The 20,037-nt window shown below is 41.5% G+C and overlaps 1 protein-coding gene across 1 annotated transcript in view; it reads right to left on the bottom strand.

Annotated features, from left to right (window-relative positions):
- The window catches only part of LOC103093117 (aryl hydrocarbon receptor-like), an 87,042-nt gene that overhangs the window by 57,976 nt on the left and 9,029 nt on the right, over window positions 1-20,037 (bottom strand). Inside the window, exon 3 of the mRNA XM_056814789.1 lies at window positions 9,981-10,073. Coding sequence (XP_056670767.1) covers window positions 9,981-10,073 — 93 coding nt within the window. The remainder of the gene's footprint in view (window positions 1-9,980; window positions 10,074-20,037) is intronic.

The raw sequence follows: 20,037 nt of genomic DNA on the forward strand, positions 1-20,037 counted from the left end.
TTAGCTTCTGCATCAGTTTTAAGGCACAAGAATGGTAAGGGCTAGGCAATTGGGCTTGAGTGAATTGCCCAGAATCACAGATCTCCCTGGAATCTCGAGGGCAAGAAATTTTCACTTATGTATCTGTGTCCCCAGCATCTAGCAAACTGTGGCTTACTTATTTCAATTTATCAGTTCTTTCTTTAGAAGTAGACATAAGCAAGTTATTCCTCAAAGAGTATTTCTGTTGCCCTATGTAATGTTCTCTTGGTTTGGCTGGTTTCCCTCTTCATACATAATTCATGTAGGTCTTTCCATGTTTTTCCAAAATTATTCTTATGATGTAGTTGTATCCCATCACCATTATAAGCCACAACTTGTTTAGCCATTCCCCAACTGATGGGCATCCCTTTAATTTCCGGTTATTTGCCACCACAAAGAGATCTGCTATAAATATTTTAGAACATATAGTTCCGTTTACCTTTCTTTGTTAGTCTTGGGAAATAGTAGTGTTATTGCTGGGTCAGAAGTTTTATAACACAGTTTTATAACTCTTTGAGTATAACTCCAGATTGCTCTCCAAAATGGTTAGATCCTTTCACAGTTCCACCAACAATATATTAGTCTTCATTTTTCCACATCCCCTCCAACATTTGTCATTTTGCTCTTTTATCATTTTAGCCAATCTGATGGGTGTGAGATATCTCACAATTGTTTTAATTTGTATTTCTCTAAATTACAAAGATTCAGAACATTTTTCATATAATTATGCATAACTTTGATTTTTTTCACCCAATAACGCTCTGTCCATATCCTTTAATCATTTATCAATTGAGAACTGGCTCATATTCATATATATGTCAAAATTTCCTATGTATTTTAGATATGAGACTTCTATTTGGGAAACTGTCTATAAATTTTCCCCCAACTTATTGTTCTTCTTATCTTGGCTACATTCCTTGTATTTGTATAAAACTTTTCAATTTTATGTAATCAGAATGATCCATTTTGCATTTCATAATCTATCTCTTATTTTTATATCTCTTATTTATTCATATATTTTTCTCTTATCCATAAATCTGACAGGTAACATGTTTCCTGTTCTAATTTTCTTATAATATCTCCTTTATGCCCAAGTCATGTGTTCATTTTGTTCTTATCTTGGTGAATGGTATAAGATACTGGTCTATTTCTAATTTCTGCCAAACTACTTCATATCTCTTCTGAACACTTTATTTTCCAGATTGAACATACTGAGGAGTTCCTTTAGCTAATTCTATTATGACATGGCAGATAGTCCTCTCACCATCCTGTTTATATCAGACTTCATAGTAATCAACAATTTTCACATACATTGTCAAACAGGCTTACATCATCCTAATCCTTCAGGCTCACTTGAGCTTGGTGCCTTCTCAAGTTATCATTCTCCCACCCTTCTCTTACCACTAAGTGCCAGACATCTTGGAGAACCTAAACTATACCCATTCCTTCCACTTCCTCACCCCCCCACTGTTTTCTCAACCATTTGATTCTGGGACCATCACATTGGATTGAAGTCAGAGGACCTTGGTTTTGGGTACAGGTTATCAAAGATATATTCTCAGCCTTCTCATCTATTTCTGACACTCTCCCTCATAAATTGAATTTATTGCCAAAACTTCAACAATTTTCTTTCTGCAGTTGACTCCCAGATCACTAATGGCACACCTGACTTCTCCCAGAGACTTCTTGACCTCCCAGTTTCCCATCTCCATCTGCCTCCACGATATCTCCACCTCACTCTCCCACCTCAAACCTCAGTCTAGTCTTCCAGTCTCAGACTAATAGTCTCACCCTACTAGAGTTTATGCATTATTCCCTTTCTCAAGAAGAGGGGGCCACTTCACCATAGATAAGAATCACTACATGGAGAGGAATAAGTGCAATCAGCTTTGGTTCTACATTGGTTAACAGCCCAGTCAGCCTTTTGCCTTAGTCACAGATTATATGCCAGAAGCAGGTCTTGACCCCAAATCTTCTAGGCTGGAATGAAGACCATCTGACTTGCAACTGTAGCTTTCCCTCTGTGTTGCTTTCCTCCTTTAATTGTGAGGTGTTTGAGACCTGCACACTTGCTTTTCTATTTGTATCCCTAACATTTAGCACGGTGATTTGCAGTAAGCCCTTATTAAATTCATTCATTCATTCATTCATTCATTCCAATAGGCTTCAGACTCCATGCCTTGTTTAAAAATGGCATCTCTTCCAGCTAAGTGTTGTAGACTGTACACAGCAGACTCAATTAACTTGGGGGCTTGAACTCAACGATCTTACTTAAGCTTCACAAAAATATGAATTGTATAGAGCAAAGATTTTTATCCCACTTTCATTGATGAGGAAGTCTGAACTAGAAGAGGGGACAACTTGCCCAAGGCTACACATCTGGTAAGTGCCAAAGCTCAGATTAAAACCCAGGTCTTCTGACTCCCAGCCCAGCGTTCCCTTGCCTTCCCTATGTCATCCCCTATTTGTGTCTTAAAACATCCAAGTGGAAAATCTGCTCAATTCTGGAAGAAAAACATTACCTACATCTAACCCTCCTCTGCAGCCCTCTAGCAAAGACTGGACACCTGATCCCCATTTTAGCAGGATTAAAGTTTTAGCAAAAGGCTGACTGAGCTGTTAACCACTGAAGAACCAAAGCTGATTGTACGTATTCCTTCCCTCCATCCCACTTCCTCCTGAGATCAGTTCAAATACCACCTTCTCCAGAGGGCCTTTCTGACCTCTCCCAGTAGCTGGGAGCCATGCACCCCAACCTCTTCCCCCATACACACTCATATCACTTACTTTATATATGCATATATACATCTATTATTAAATGTTCTATTTATGCTTTATGTCCCGCAATAAAGCATTGTCGGGGCAAAGTCTTTCCTTTGTTCCCCCTTTATATCCTTAGCACCTGACACACTAGAGTCTCCTAACAATTACTTGTAGAATGAACAAATAAATGAAGGTAGAAAATGGTGTTCATGTCCTCTTGTGACTATCTAACCCTCCCTTAGTGACGCTGGGAAAATTGAGTTTAATTTCATGGGTGAGAATACTTGTGCAAAGTCCAGGTACACGTTCATTCCTCTTCTTTGCTGAAAGGCATAGCTGTGAGGCCTCACTGTTCCAAAAGCACTTCAGGAGCCCAGCCATCAGTGTCATTTCAGCCATAGCTCTTCTGGATACACTTCCCTTTTGATGCCATGGTCTTGGCAACATAGGGTCATAGCAGAGACCTCAGAGATCACCCAATGCAATTCCTTCATTTTACAGATCAGCAAACTCAAGACTACCAAAGAGAAAGGAGCTGTCCAAGGTCACACAGTTCATAAGTATCCAAGTTCTCTTGTGCCAAATGTAGTCATTCTTCCCATTACACCAAATGGTTTCCTTCATGTAATCAAACTTATAAAAGACTGGGTAACCTCGTAACTTGTTTTTTCATGAGAGAGAACATGGATAGAATTATTGTCCTTGGTCATCTGCACAGGACATGCCCTCTTGAAGGGCCGTGATATGCAGGAGACACAACTACAGATCATACAGTTACTTCCAGATCTGGAGACTACTCTAATCTCCTTCACAAGTAAGGTGTGCCCTTGTGGATGGCTGCTCTCCATTTTGAATGATTTGAGTGTGGCTTTGAGGAGAAGACCATAGATTCCGCACTCTCAGTATCTGTTCCTAGTCCTGTCATTAATTTTCTGTGTGACTTGGGGTAGGTCTCTCTGGCCAGATTTTCCATTCTAAAATTGGCGGGCTTGAGAAGATAACATGCAAAGTTCTTTCCATCTCCTGCAGTCTATTTGGACTGACTTTCTGACCTAGTCCCCACATTCTAGGGGTACCCCTTGTTCAGGGTCTCCTCAGTCTCCACGGCCATGACACTCAAAAGCTTTCAGTGTAACCATCCCAGGTACTCAGGATAAAGCTATAACCCTTGACTACAGAGATTCAGTGCAGGCTCTCCTCTGCTTGCTTCTGCCTTTGTCTTTCCACAAATAGCCTTGCAAGGTCTCCTGGGTCCCTCCATCATCACGGCTGTCACACCAGCTCAGGCTGATGGAGTGAAGACCAACTGGAGACCTGATAATGGCCTCCCCTGCATCGGGGTGGAATGCGTCTCCCTCCTGTCTGTTAGGATCATGTCTCATTTTTAAGAGCAGGCCAGAGAAGCAGGCTGATCTTATTTCTAACTGCACAAAGGCTGAAGCCCCAGTGCCAAGGCCCTGAGACATGTCCTGTCCTCAGGAAGTGACTCTCATAATAGGGAACTGGGGACACCAAGGAAAGGAGGCCATGACCCCATCCCTATTGAGCCCTTGCGTGAAAAGTCAAGATAACATTTAGATCTGAAAGATAATGGAGTCCAAACCTGGGTCATGACAGTGGAGAAGGTTTGGGAAGTTTAGAAGTGGAACCATTATGAAACTGCATTAACCTAGGAGCCCTTAAGCCAACTCACACACAAAAGGGAGACAGAGGCAAGATGGCCAAAAAGTCCTCACTGATGATTCTAGGTATGACTTCATAGAACAGCTGACAAAACAACTCACTCTCTCCTCAGCTCTCAGTGTTTCTAATACAGAATGTTCCTTCCCTCATTCCCTCTTTTCTGCTCCCAATTCCAGTCCCTGATTATGGTCAGGGAGAGATGGAAAGTGGGCTCAAGAAAGTCTTCATGAATGAAAGGATACCCGAGCAGAGCTTTAACAAAGAATTCTTGGACTTGTCTATAAGAGCAGCAACTAAAGAGATTTTCCTTAAGCATAGGCCTGACTACATCACTTCTCTCCTCAGTAGACTCCCATGGAGCCTTGTCATCTTGAGAATTGCATATAAAATCATTTGTTGGGCATTTAAAGCTCTTCCTAACCTGGACCTTTCCTACCTTTCCAGAATTCTGATATATTATTCTCCACTCTATAATCCTAATACCTAAAATGTTTAGTCATTTTTCAGTTGTGGCCAACTCTTTGTGACCCTATTTGGGGTTTTCTTGGCAAAGATACTGGAGTGGTTTGCCATTGCTTCTCCCACTCATTTTACAGATTGGAATACTGAGGCAAACAGGGCTAAGTACTTTGCCCAGGGTCACATAACTTGTCAGTATCTGGGGCTAGATTTGAACTCAGGAGGAAGAGTCTTCCTGACTTCCAGATCTGGTACTCTACCCTCTCTGCCACCTAGCTGCCCAATACCTAAACTAGGGACAGATTAAGCAAAATATTCATCTCTAATCAATATTAAAACATAAATATTAAATAAAATATAATTAATTTAATTTAATTTTTAAAAAGCAAAGAAATTTGAAGAATAAACTGAAAAGATTATATACTATGACAAGATCAGATTCATACCAGAAAGAGAGGGTTTATTCATTATTAGGGAAACGACCGAGATAATTCTTCATCTTAATAACAAAAGCAATAAAATTACGTAATTAAATCAATGGATGTGGGGGGAGGTGTTTTTTTAACCAAACTTAAATTAAATTAAAATTTTATAGGAATAACTAGACTTTTCCTTAATGTAATAAATCTTCTCTATCTAAATCCAAAATCTAACATTATCTGGCATGGAAAAATAGAAGAGGCCTTTCCAGGAAGGGCAGTGGTAAAGTCAATTAGTTAATAAACATTAATACACACGTATCAGGCACCAGGTGCTACGCTAAGTGCTAGGCAAACAATTCTTCCCTGGTCTGGAGGAGCTCACATTCTATGGGACAGGCGAAATGTACATAACATGATACATACCAGATTTATATACATATAATGAATGAAAGCTATATGTGTGTACATGTATGCGTATACATATGAAATGGATCTAGGATGTCACTTTACTCAGCCAGGGCTTAGTAACCGGAGAGGCAAGAGAAAGACCTTCTGCAGAAAGTAGGACTTGAGCTAGTTCTCAGGTTAATCCAGGGAAGCAAAGAAGCAGAAACGAGGAGGGGAATATTCCAGGCATGGAGAAAACTCAACACAAAGTTCAGAAAAAGAAATCCGAGTATCTCGTCTGAGGAACCAGAGAGAGGTCAGCTAGCAAGACCGAAGAATATGTGGAGGCTAGTAATGCAGAATGAGCCTGGAAAGAAAGGAAGGGCTCTACCAGCCAAGCGGAGTAGCAAGGAAAGGCAAATCGTTCAGTGTTGGAGATTTCCTTATCATAAGATCATGGCGGAGGGGCAAGGCTGTAGGCTTGGATTATTGCATCTGAATCTGTAGTCATGGACAGCTAAAGACCCTTCACATTAGGGCTAATCTCATCTGACCTAGCTAGTTACAGGGTAGCAACAGGATCTTCCCCATGGACTAAAATGAAAACAGTAGGGCTGGCTCATACCCACGTTGGACCCTTCTTTCTGTGGTCCTACAATCAGTCCATGTTAGGAGGTTTGACACCTCATAGACTCGGATGCTAAGGCTGTGGTACTCACCAGAGCACTTGGCACCTGAGAGACAAAGGAGGCACAAGGAAGCCCAGGAGAACCAAGAAAGCCCTTTGCCGATCTAGACGCTCTTCCTGACAGTGGCATACCGCTAAAAGTCCCTCTGCTCTCTCCGTGGTGGTTAGCAATGCCTGCACTGAGATAAGGGCTCTAGAAGGACTGAAAACCTCGATCTATATACCCGATTGAGCCCAAGCTCCCCACTACTGGCTGGGCTCACCTGAGTCCCTGTAGTTCATTCCTATGTCTAAGTGGGTGAAATCCTGGATCCACCACTTAACAGATTCTTAACAATCGACTGAGAAGGTAGCGTAGTTCAGTGTGATGTGCAGTGGCTCTGGAGGCAGATGACCTGGACTCAAATCTTACTTCTGATATGCAGTACCTTGAATGACTTAGCCAAGGCTCCCCTAAGCTAAGGACAAACAGGGACAGTCATTGGAGCAGTCTTCATTTCTGCCCACACTCTCATCTCTCTTCAGAATGCAACATATAAAGAAAAATTGGGCCCCCCAAAAAATGAGCTCTCTCGTGTGCAAGTGGTTTTGGTTTCTGTTTTTTCTTGAGAATATCTTGGTATATGTGCTACCAAAGCGATCACTCGAGCATCACTTGGAAGGTCATTTGACTCTTGGAAAGAGGATTCCAGTTCAAGTAGAGTTGAGATTCCTCTGAAGCAAGTCTAACACTATGTGGCCCACTGAGCCAATAGGAGACAGGGAGAGGAGGAGGAGCACAAGAACATGTGATCCTCAATTTCAGAGATCCGTGTCTTGAAAGGCATTACAGAATCCTACCCGACCATAAAGGACAAAGAGAGACTTCTAGCAAAACAAACAGAAACTCTAGCAATTCTATTTATAATTGTAGATTGGCTCAAAGTTTGTTTTATACAAATATATATATGAGTATGTATAAAAAATGTCTTATCTTACATGTCCTAACCATTGTTCTACAGAAAGGATGACCACTCTGTGGGTCTTTGACTATTTGTGGCTCTCTAAGAAGTGACTATAAGCTCTGACAAGAATTTCTTTGGATAGTGTTTGGCACCTGCTTCCTCTGGGTTCTTAAGCAAATTCAGCCAATCAAATGGCACGCAATGTAGGTACCCAAGTGTCCAAGATCCCTCTTACCTATAGCCTCATGATACATGAGGCAGATCCTCCCAGGCTGCGGACAGGAAGTAATACTCTCAATATTATGGTCATTGAATTGAATATGTGTGGAGATGACATGCTTGCTTATTATGAAAATGACCCAGAGCTAGGAGGGCTAGCTAACATGAATGACAAAGTAATTCCAAGAAGATCTTGATAGGCTGTGGTGTTGGGCTGAAACTAACATGGTGAAATTTAATAGGAATGAATGTAAAATTTTACCTTTGGGCTCAAATAATCTGTTCCACTTTTAGAAGGTGGCAAAGGTAGGGTAAATACAAGTTCCAAAAAAAACAAACAAAACATCAAGGGGATCTAGTAAACTGCTAGATTAATAAGAACCTAGAGTGTGAGATGGGACCCCAACAAAGATACCATAGCATCACTGAATAGATTGGAAAAGAGAAGCTGAATTTCAAGAATAACAAAGGGGAAAAGTCATATTTGGAATAGCATGGGAGGTTCTAGGCACCATAGTTTAGGAAAGATAATGGAAAGCTAGAAAGTGTCCAACTAGCATGACAAAGGTTCTTGCCTAAATAAGGACTGAATGGAAGAAGTAGTCATATTTTGAATGGAGAAGAGAAAACGTGAATAGGAAAGGGGAGCTATTCCCAAGTCCCTGAAGGACTATCCTATGGAAGAAGGATTAGGCAGCCTTGGTTTGGGCCTAAAAGAATAGAACCCACCCAGAAGCAATGAGTACAAAATAGAATGAGGAAAATTTAATCAGAACATGAAGAAAAGACTTCCAAGAATTCAAGTTGTCCCAAAAGTGAAATGAGTTTTCTTGGGAGATAGTGTAGTATGAGGACTGTCCTTTGTTGAAGGTCTTTGAGCAGAAGTTGCTTCTCAATCAATCAATAAACATTTCTTATGCACCTATTATGTGCCAGGTATCATGCTAATTACTGGGGGTACAAAAAGAGGCAAAAGGCAATCCCTGCCCTCAAGAATCTTACAGTCTATCAGAGGAGACAACGAGCAAGCAATGTTCAGAATGAGTGGGAAATCAAGACCAAAGGCACTGGAATTAAAAGGAGTTAGCAAATGCTTCCTGGAGAAGATGAGATTTTAACGAAGATTTAAAAGAAACCAGGGAAGGAGGAATGGAGGAGGGAAAGTACTGTAGGCATGGAGACCAGTAGGAGAAAATGCACAGAGCAGAGAGATGGCATGTCCGATTTGTGGAACAAACAGGAGGCCAGCGTCACCGTATGAAGAATACATGTCAGGCAGGAAGATGTGAGAAGACTGGAAAGAAAGCGTGCGGTGAGTGATAACGAGCTTTGAGAGCCATCCAGAGTATTTTGTATTTGATTCTGGAGGTAAAAGAGAGCCCCTGGCGTTTACTGAGTAGGGTAGGGTAGGGCTCTACACCTTAGGAAAATCATTTCAGTGGCTGAATAGAAAGAACTCCAAAGCCCGAGAGGGGGAAAGACAAGTTGTTATTGCAATAATCCAGGCATGCAGTGATGGGAGGTGGGGCACAGGTGACATTAGATAGTCTCTGAGATTCTTTATCTTTGCATGCAGAAATTCCCCTATGGCTAGTGTGGATTTCTACAGATTTTGGAGAAAAATTCGAGATGGGGGCTAAGAATCCGTTTTATAATAACTTGTTCATAATAAATAAATTTCTTTCTTCTTCAAGTAAAGCAAATTTGGAGGAGAACAGCATGACCATTGCTAGCAAAGAAAGTTTACTGAACCTGCCGGGTAAAGGGCATGTGGTGTCAAGTGAATGAATGAGAGAGGATTACGTGGGGATTAAGCAGTCTGCTCGGCACCACCAGGCTTCCAATGGATTGGTACACAGACGCAAGGGAGTAAGAGAGCACGGTAGAGCCTGATGGATTAATGGGGCGCTGGCAGGCAGAGATAGATGCATCTCTTCTTTTCTAGATTTTTACTAAACTAAAAGAGCAAAAGAGGTGTGTGGTCAAACCTACATTCTTCAAGGTGCCCAGAAGCACTATGGGCTGGAAAATGGGAAGAATCTGCACTCAAAGGTTCTGAGTTCAATCATCACCGTTCCACTCACTTCCTTTGTTTCCCTGAACAAATGATTTCTCCTCTCTGGGCCTCTCTTTGTAAAATGAGGTTGCTGGACTAGATGACCTCTGAGGTCCCTCTGTTCAGCCATGGAGTCTCTCATGATTTTATTTTGGCTCCACACCCAAAGGGCACTGGCATATGGCCCAACTCAGCCCTGCTGGCAATGACAGTGAATGATTCTTGCTCTGCCACGAAATGTCACAGGCCAAACCATCAAATGGAGCACAGCAACACGGCCCATCAATAGCGTCTCCTGGTCACTCAATCCTTCAGAAACTGCCGTCTCAGCTGTTTACGCTCGCTGACTTCCAAGCTACAGCTCGATGGGAGCCAATGTAAAAATGCCAGCTTAGTTTTCGGTGTGAGGTGAGTGGAAGCTGGTCCCATGCCTGCAGGGAGAGAATGTGCACATGGCAGCAGCGAAGGGGCCAATAGGAACTTTTCCTTAGAAATCGGGGTCAACCAGTTTAAGAATGGCCTTTGTACAAACCTCCGGCTATGGGTAAGTGTTTGTATGCATATGCACGTGTGTGAATATCTGTGCTTGTGCGTGTGTGTGTGTGTGTGTGTGTGTGTGTGTGCAAAAAGTATGGATATGGACTTGTACCTGTGTGAACAATAACAGGCTCACACTTGTTCAGGGATATTCTTAGTAAGTCTTTTAGGCATTTTAATCCACAGTGTGGTGTTGCCAGGCTGCTGAAGGATAACCAGTTAGTCTCATTCTCATACATCAGTGACATGGAAGAAGGGGCAAGACAGCTTTTCTTTAGGATTCCAACCTTTCCAGGACACAACCAGGAGAGAACTGAGTGGGTGAGGGGTCAGAGAAATGAGGATAAACGTAAGGACACTGCTAATGACGATCCACTGAAGGAACAGGAGGTGTTTAAATGGAGAGGGCAGCTAAGAGGCACAGTGGATAGAGTGCCAGACCAAGAATCAGGAAGATTCATCTTTCCGAGTTCAAATCTAGCCTCTGGCACTACCTGTGTGACCCTGGACAAGTCATTGAACCCTGGTTGGATTAGCTTCTTCATCTCTAAAGTGATCTAGAGAAGGAAATGACAAACCACTCCAGCATCTTTGCCAAGAAAATTCCAAATAGGGTTATAAAGTCAGACACAACTGAAAATGACTCTTCACCAACAACGTGGAGAACAGAAGACACTAGGACCATTGTGGCTGTGTTCAAGCATTTGGAGGGCCAGCTCTTAGAAGGGTGACACCTGTTCTCTGTGGTTGTTGAGGGCAAAACACTGAAAGCTGCAAAAAGGTAAGTTAAAGCTCTGAATTGCAGGAAGAACTTAATGATGAGAATAGTCCCAGAGAGGATGAAGCTGCCTGATTAGGTGCTGGGCTCCCCCTCAATGGAGATCTTCAAGTAGAGCCTTGGATAGCCCCTTGTCAGTAATGTCTTGAAGGAGATTTGCATTCAGGGATGACTTAGATTGGATGGTCAGGGCAGTTGGAATCCTATACTTCTTTGCCTTTTCCATTCCTTGACACCATAATAACTCTTTGACCTCATAGTCCCTTGTCTGGGGGATCTTAGCCAAGACCCTTTGTATCCTCGACTCTCCAGACCCTCTATGCTCATTTGGTGAGGGAGGGAGGGAGAAATTGAACTCAGTGCTCTCCAGTTCTCCTCCATATCTGAGACTACAACCGATTTCTTGGAAGAGGGCTTCTTGGTGACTGGTACTACTGAGCCATATGGAGAGAGCAGTATTGCCAATTGAGAGTTTCTCAAAGCCCTTATATCAGCCTCTGCTGGAATGCTTCTTCCTGAATGGCTTTCAGTGCCTTTTCTATGGCTGCTTGCCACCCTAAATGCAGAACTAACCTCCCTCACAGCCACAGAAGGAACCAGCCTGGCAGGGTACTTTTCACCTGCCGGTCTGGTGTGTGGTTTCTGTTTCACCATTGAGCTCCTTCCCAGGATCACTGATTGGACTCATACAAAGTTTACTTAAGGCAATCTGGCTTCCCAATTATAGAGCCTTCAGTAATCTCTCTTGGCACGGGGGTACTCCTTGGGCTCAAGCCAATGCACGCAATGGGCCAGCTCCTCCTGCTGCCTCTCTGCAAATCCTCGGCTAATTTCTAGCACAATGAGGGGGTTTCAGAGGTGAAGGCCCTTCACCAGCCAAGATAAACAAGCTGACTGATGGCAGAAAAGCTGGCAGGTGGGGGGCCAACGAAGGAGGATTAAAATTTCTGCAGTACTATTGCACACTTGGGGAATTCAGAAAATTAGACCACTGCATTCCCCAATGAGGCTACTTAGGAAGAGATTTATTTTTGCTCATTAACGGTAAAAAGGATGAATTCATTCCAGGATCCATATACATCCGTTTCTATTGTTATGTGGAATCAAAGATAAGCTCAACATCTAAAGCACTATTGGGGGATTTTTCATGTCAACAATTCTAATATAATCTAGTCAAAGACTTTGGATTTGAGTCTTGTCTCTGCCATTTACTACCACTGAATAAAGGACCTGGGGAAGATTAGTTTGGTAAAGAGAAGATGTAAAGGAGAGGTGGTCACGTTCAAGAATGTATTAGAGTATCAGAAAATGAATACTATATATCTGAAATCATAGAAGCTAGGATGTTGTGGGGCCCAGCTTTGCCATTGTGTGACCTTAGGTAGATCATTAAGCCTGTCTAGGACTCAATTTCCTCATCTATAAAATGAGAGGATTTGATTAGGGGCATCTCTGAGATATCTTCCAGCTCGAAATTGGGATTCTAACTATAATAAACTGGCTAATGAGTTCAATCTTTATGAGCATGTGAAGCAGGCTCAGTTGATGCATTATGTAAGTGGCTCCAGGCATACCCCTAGAATCCTACCTGCACAATGGCAGCTTTGCACTGGAAAATGAGGCTAAAAAGGACATAATTAAAGGTCTGTTATGGAGCAGAGCAATTATTCTTGTTCTGTTTGGACTTAGATTCCATATCTAGGAACAAGGGGTTGAAGATATAAAGAAGTATATTAAGAATTAACACAAGGAAAAATTTCCTAAGAATTTGAGCTTTCCCAAAGGGATGGACTTCTACTCGTGCCAAGAAGCTCTTCTATGTGGTTTAAGTTAATGAATGACAATATTCTGTCCTTCATCTAATTTAACAACCATTTAAGGAAAGGATCTACTATGTGCCAGATGCCATGCTAAAAGATGGAGATGAGGTGGCAAAATGAAACAGTACCTGTGTTCAAGAAGATGAATATCTATTGGACAGTGAAGGCAGCAATATGGCACAAAAAAAGGGGGAGCAGCTTCCGGTCAAGATGGTGGCGTAGAAGCAGTGAAAGTTCAGACCTCGGAAACCCTTCCCTACCAATCGCAAACAGAGTGCTCCTAGGACTCCGAAATTCAAGCTGAACAACAGGATAGACCTGGGGAACCCTCCTCCTGGACCTGGATCAAAAGGTACCGCACCCCAAAAGCCAGAACCCTAGATCAATCGGATCTAAGGGGTAGGCAGAAGGAAGGTCCCAGGACCCTTCCCCCCCAACCCAGAGTGCTGAGCCCACGGCAGCAGCAGGAACCTCAGGGCTCTGAGGACTCACCTTGAAAGCAGTCTTTAAAATAGTCTTTTGAGGAAGGACAGGATAAAAATAGAAAAGATCATAAACAGAAAAAAATAGGATGGAGCAAAGCAAGGTGGTGCAATGGACAAAGGGTGGGGCCTGAAATCGGGAAAATTCATCTTCTTGAGTTCAAATCTGGCCTCAGATATATATTAGCTATATCACCCTGGGTAAGTCACTTAACCCTGTTGCCCTCTGTTTCCTTATCTGTAAAATGATCTGGAGAAAGAAATGGCAAACACCCCAATATCTTTGCCAAAAAAATCCCAAATTGGGTCACCAAGAGTCAGACATGACTGAAAATGATTGAACAGAAACAACAAATCCTAACTGTGAATGTGAATGGGATGAACTTACCCATAAAAGGGAAATGGATAGCAGGAATTATCAATAACTAGAATTCAACAATATGTTGTTTACAGGAGGTACATTTAAAACAAAAAAAAATACAAATAAATTTAAAATAAAGGGCTAGGGCAGAATCTTTTGTTCTTCAGAAAATATTAAAAAAAGGCAGATAGAGCAATAATAATATCAAAGAAAAAAGCAAAAATAGATCTATTAAATAAAATAATCATGGAAGCTTCATTTTGCTAAAAAAGCTATCTTAGACAATGAAATAATATTAAAAAATTTTACAACAAATTTCACTAAGGCCTTATTTTTCAAATATATAAGACAAATATATATATAAGACATTGTATATATTATATATACATATAATATATAAAACATTATATATATTATATATACATATAATACATATAAGACAAATTTATGAAAAAATAACTATTCAAAACAAAGTTCAAAGTTAACTCCAAGGGAGCCATGATTTTTAAAAAATGCTATCCACAGTCAAAAAAGAAATTGTTGCAATATGACTGCAGATGAAGCATGTTATCCTTCACTTTATTTCCTTCAGGAGCTTTTTATTGTATACATGATATATGTGTTCAGTCATGACATGGGGAATATGGAAATATGTATTGTATGAAAGCACTGATATAACCTATATCAAAGTATTTATGGTCTTTTATGGTCTCAGGGAGAGGATATGATGGGAGAGAAATTGAACTGTAAAATATCAGAAAACAATTGTCAAAAAAATTTTCTACATGTAATTGAAAAAAGGAAAATTCAATAAAAAACAAAATCATAATTATTCCCCAAATAATAAATGGCCAAAGGACACGAACAGGCTGTTTTCAAAAGAAGAAATCAAAGATGTCTACAGTCATAGGGAAAAAATGTTTTAAATCATTATTGATTAGAGTAATGCAAATAAAGTTGATTATGAAGTACCACTTCACACCAGTCAGAATGACAAATGTTGGCAAGGAAGAAAGAAAACTGGTATATTACTAAACTGTTAGTGGAGCCATGAACTGGTCCAGTCATTCTGGAGAACAATTTAGGACCAAGCCCAAAGGGCTATAAAATAGTACATACCCAAAGACTCAGCAAAACAACTACAAGGTCTGTCTCCCAAAGAGAGGGAATAGACCTATATGGACAACTATTTATAGCAGTTCTTTGTAGAGATAAAGAATTGGACATTGAGGGGATGCTTATCAATTAAGGAATCCCCAAACTAGCTCTGACACAAATTGTGATAGTGTACTAGTTGTTCTAAGAAATGATGAAGGAGGTGGTTTTAGGAAAAGCAAAGTGAATTGAGAAGAAGCAGATCATTGTGGACAGTAACAGAAATGTAATGATAATCAACTGAAAGACTTGGCTGCTCTGATCAAGATAATGATCCAAGCCAATTCCAAAGGATTCATAAAAATAAAAATGCTATCCATCTCAAGAGAGATGTTGAATTGAGTGTAAATTAAAGTATCATTTTCTCACTGTATTTTTTCTGCCTTTTTTGCAACATGGCTAATATGCAAATATATCTTATACAATTTCACACATATGAATGATATCATTTGTTCACCCTCTCAGTGAGTGGATGGAGGGGCGGAATGAGAGAGAAATTAAACTCAAAATGTAAAAAGAAAAGAATGTTTATATAGATTGTAAATAGCCTCATTGCTATCACAATTGTTGGTCTGCAGAGGCCAGATGAAAGAGCGCATTCCCATTTCATCCAAGTAAATGATCCACTCTGTTCTGATTTGCCAGAGTATCAGGAAAGACTGAGGAGTAGCAACCAAAAAACAAGATGTTGAAGCTGACCAGGAGAAGTTCAGTTGGTTGTTTTTAAGGAAGAGGAAAAGGAAATTGTTCGTTAATGCTGGTTTCAGGAATTCCTTTTCCTTTTTGGAGAGGCAGGCTCTCAAATAGGGCTACAGGGGAAATATTAATACAAGGGAAAAGGCATGTCTGCAGATTTATACTGCAGTGGAAGCTAGTTAAAAAATGAAGCCCTTTAAATCAAGTGGGAAGACACAGGGCCCGTCTCTCTCTTTGCCTCCATATTAAGAATCACTTTCCTTATAATGTCTTAAAACAGGAATTTTGCTGTTGGTTCTCAAACTCCAACATCTTTTGCCAAGGGACAGTGAGTAGATATTCTACTGGAAGAACTGAATTGCATCAACCTGGACATCCTGCTATATTAGGATCCAGAAGACAGAAGGATGTTGCAGCTAACTGAAAGCCTGGCTCATTGGTCCTCTTTAGGGAAGCAAGAAAGAGGTTGGTGGAGTTGCTTTTATCATGAGTCCAACGGCAACCGGCAGTGCCTTCTCATTCAATATTTGACCATCTCACATTTCTATAAGGCTTTAGTGTTTTGAGGTTGTTTTTCTCAAACCCAAACCCTAAGGTACCAGTATTAGTATTAACACCATTACCTATTTTATGGATGAAGACATTTCCATTAGCGTTGCAAGATTATTGAATGTCTAAGTAGGAGGGGGAATTGGTACCCAGCTCCCTTGAGAGCAGGTCCATCACTCTTTCTAAAGTAACACTGTCCCCCTCTCCCTTCCTTCGTTCTCTCTCAAAACTATATTGAGGAGGGGGCAGCTGGGTAGCTCAGTGTATTGAGAGCTAGCCCTAGAGATGGGAGGTCCTAGGTTCAAATCTGGCCTCAGACACTTCCCAGCTGTGTGACCCTGGGAAAGTCACTTGACCCCATTGCCTAGCCCTTACCACTCTTCTGCCTTGGAGCCAATACACAGTATTGACTCCAAGACGGAAGGTAAGGGTTTTTTAAAATAAAAAACTATATTGAGGCAAAAAGCCCTAAGCTCCACTAGATGAACTTGATGTGAATACTAACGTATGAAATGTTCTTCGCCATTACATGCAGCTCTAAATTCCAGGAAGATAACAGAGTGGAAGAAATCTGGGTTCCCTATTTCCCTCATAAAGGGCAGTTGAAATAGAGCTCCAAAACCAAAACTACAATCAATCCCTGAAAGAAAATGAAATCATTGCTGAGCCATACCAAAAAGCATACCAACACACAACAAAGAAGAGCTTGGACTCAGTGGAAAAAATTGCCTCTAAAGAAGTCAAGGTCAAAGCTTTGGAAGAAAAATGAATTGAAATAAGATATGTATAGCATAAGAAAGAAAGGCAGACTTTTTCCAAGATGGAATCAAGTGGATGATGGACACACTGAAGGAATTAAAGGAATAAAGAAAATTGCAAAAAGAAATACTCTGAGATGAGATTGTGCTTTCATCATTATCTATTTTATAATTGGGATGAGCTCGGAACCGTCCTAATGCCATCAGCCACAGAAGAATCAAAACACCGCATGGTATCATGTGGGTTAATTGCTGGATGCTGTTCTCTGACTTGAGGGGAACAGAGGTAGGAAGGCTCAAACGAATGAATAAATTGATTGTAGATCTAATGGGTAGGCATGAGATATGGGCAGGATAGCAAGACCAGAGAAACAGGGGAACGAACAACTCCAGAAAGAAAAGGCTATTGTAAATGAGGATGGAGGGTGGTTCAAGTTCTTGTTAAACTTAGAGCATAAAGTGCAAAACGCATAAATAATGGAAAAGCTTGGGAAAGGTGTGGCATTAGTTCTGTGAGGGAGAGTGACAAAGAATGAGAGACAATGCCCCTTTATGACATCCTCAAGTGAAAAAGGACTTACAACAATCAAGAGCCAGTGAGTAGATTGAAAAACAAAAAACATAACCCAAGAATAAGATGCTTAGAAGAAAGACATCCAAAGAACAAGATTTGGCAAACAATTAGATATGCCAAACGAGTCTAACAAATTGAGGATAACACTGAGGCGGTGAGCCCGGATGACTGGGAAGAAGATGATGCCCTTGACAAGAATGAGGATGTTTAGAAGGACAGAGGTTGAGGGTCAAAAATAATAGGATCTCCTTCAGTCACTCATCTCATGTCTGAGATCCAGTTTGAGATGTCATGAAATGTTGCTCAGGAAAGAAACTAGGACCAGTTATTTAGCTCAAAGCATCACCTCTATAGATATGACATAGATATAGACATGTATAGATACAATCATTGAGTCATTTGAACTGATAATTTGGGGGAAGACAAGAGGTTCCAGGACAGTCTTGGGGGACACCCATGGTTAAGGGGAAAGAAAATGGATGACTGTCTAGCAATGTGGTCTTCCTTGGAGCAGCTCTTGGTTTTGTTTCTTTGTTTCAATAATAGGGGTAAGTAGGTGGAACAGTGGGTCTGGAGTCAAGAGGACTTCTCTTCCCAGATTCAAATTTGACCTCAGACACTTACTGCCTGTGGGACTCTGAGCAAGTCATATAACCCTGTTTACCTCAGTTTCCTCATCTGTCAAATATGCTGGAGAAGGAAATAGCAAACCACTCCAATATCTTTCCCAAAAAATCCCCAAATGGGGTCACCAAGAGCCAGACCTGACTGAAATAACCAAACAACATCTACACACAAAAATAATTTAATAAATGTTTGTTGAATTGAATTGAATTGAATTGAATTAGTCAAGTATGAGGGAAACCCAACAAACTCCATCAAGACTAAGTAGTTCCAAGATTTACAATTGTGCCATTTCCCTTGGGAGATATGCTGGAGGTTATCAGGGAAAGAAATAGCACATTGTGGGCTATTAAGATTTGTCCCTTAGACTCCACAAACATTGATTGTCCTTCCCTTCCATGTCAGACTGCTCTGTCAAGCACACAGGGTCATCTGCCTGACATTCAGTCCCCTGACCTGGCTGTGCAGCTCCTACTCAGATTCACTATGAATGCTGTTTTGGACTGTAACTTTAATTGGAAGAGTCTTTCTTACAAACCCAGTGACCTGTCAAAGGCCTTTTTTGACCTTTTCCTAAAGGTCTGGACCTTCACTGCCCCTTTTGTAGTCCTCCCAAACTCCCACATTCAGGGAAGAAAATCCTCAAACATCTGCTTGTCACCACCTAGAGCCACATCCGCTCTATAAGCCAGAAATGCTTCAAAGGAAATGTCCAAGGATCTTCCTAAAATTCTTTAATTAAACATAATAGTGACCTCCTCTCATTCACCCATGGTGTGGTCTCCTTGGATGCTGAGGACCAGAAGGCCAGCCACTGATTAAGGATGGATTTGGCCATGAGTTTTCAGGACTCCATGAATCTACACAAAAATACAAAATGGCCCTCTGTGCTTCCTCCTCCACTCGCCCACCCCCACATCAGGTTCTGGGAGTCACAGAAGAAGAGACCCATGGCTGGGTCACAGTCCTGGATCATGGATACATTAAAGTGTGGCAATAACCATGAAAAGGCTTCTCTTTATTTCCCCCAATTGTACTTGGATGTACTCCATTCCCAGCAAAAGAGCAGAAGAGAAGGTGTTCCATTGAGATACGTTTGTGGGAGCACCCCTGTCAACGGGGGGCCTTAAACTCAACTCTAAATGAACCCCTGGCTATTTCTTTCCTGTGGAATAAACATGATTTCTCTCCCAGCGCCTCGAGATCTAGTCAATAGCTCTCAGGCTGACCTGTCTGTTAACATTACACGCTGAGAATTTACCTCGGACAGGACACGCTGTCACACATGCCCAGATTGCGTCTTTCATTATTCAGGACACCAAAATACAACATCTCTCACGCCAGGGGGTCACCAAAAGTGGATTGGAGACATGGGAGGCCTCCCACCGAGAAGCAGCCGGGCTTAGAGAATGAGTGAGTACATCCAGTGCACAACAGCAGGAAAGCGTGTTTGGGCTCCAGGAATTAAGCAGCGTCTCTGAGCTAGCCAGGGGCATGGTTAGATCACTGCCCTCTGCCACCCACAAACACTTAAAGACCAGAGTGGGCAAATAGGCAGATCTCCAGTCTCCCAGGACAATTCTGTCTGTCAGACCTTCAGTTTCTTAGCTCAGGGGTTTGTTTGGGTTTGGTTTTCCTTATCAAGCAAGACTCTCTAAAGAGACGTATTTCCATGAACTAGGAAAGCTTTAGTCAGAAGATCTGGGGGTGACTCTTGGCTCTACTATTTTTTGGCAAAAGATTCTCTAGAGTCAGAAAACCTGGATTCAAGTGCCCATTCCAACATACCTTACACCATCTGGGCAAATGGCTTCATCCATCTCACTCTGCTTCCTCATCTGTTAAATGGCTGGTTGGGTTTGAGCATCTCTGGGGTCCATAAATCTATACTCCTGGGCCTCCCTGAGCCTCGGGTCCCTCATTGTAAAATGAACTGATTGGACTAGATGACTCCGAAGTCTCTTCTAGCTCCAAATTTATTTTCTGTGATGTTACTTGACATCTTGCTTTGGGTTTGGGGCTTCAGAGCTAGAAGGGACTTTAAGGATCATTTAATCCAAC

This window comes from Monodelphis domestica, chromosome 2, assembly GCF_027887165.1.
Source record: "Monodelphis domestica isolate mMonDom1 chromosome 2, mMonDom1.pri, whole genome shotgun sequence".
Lineage (NCBI taxonomy): Eukaryota > Metazoa > Chordata > Mammalia > Didelphimorphia > Didelphidae > Monodelphis > Monodelphis domestica.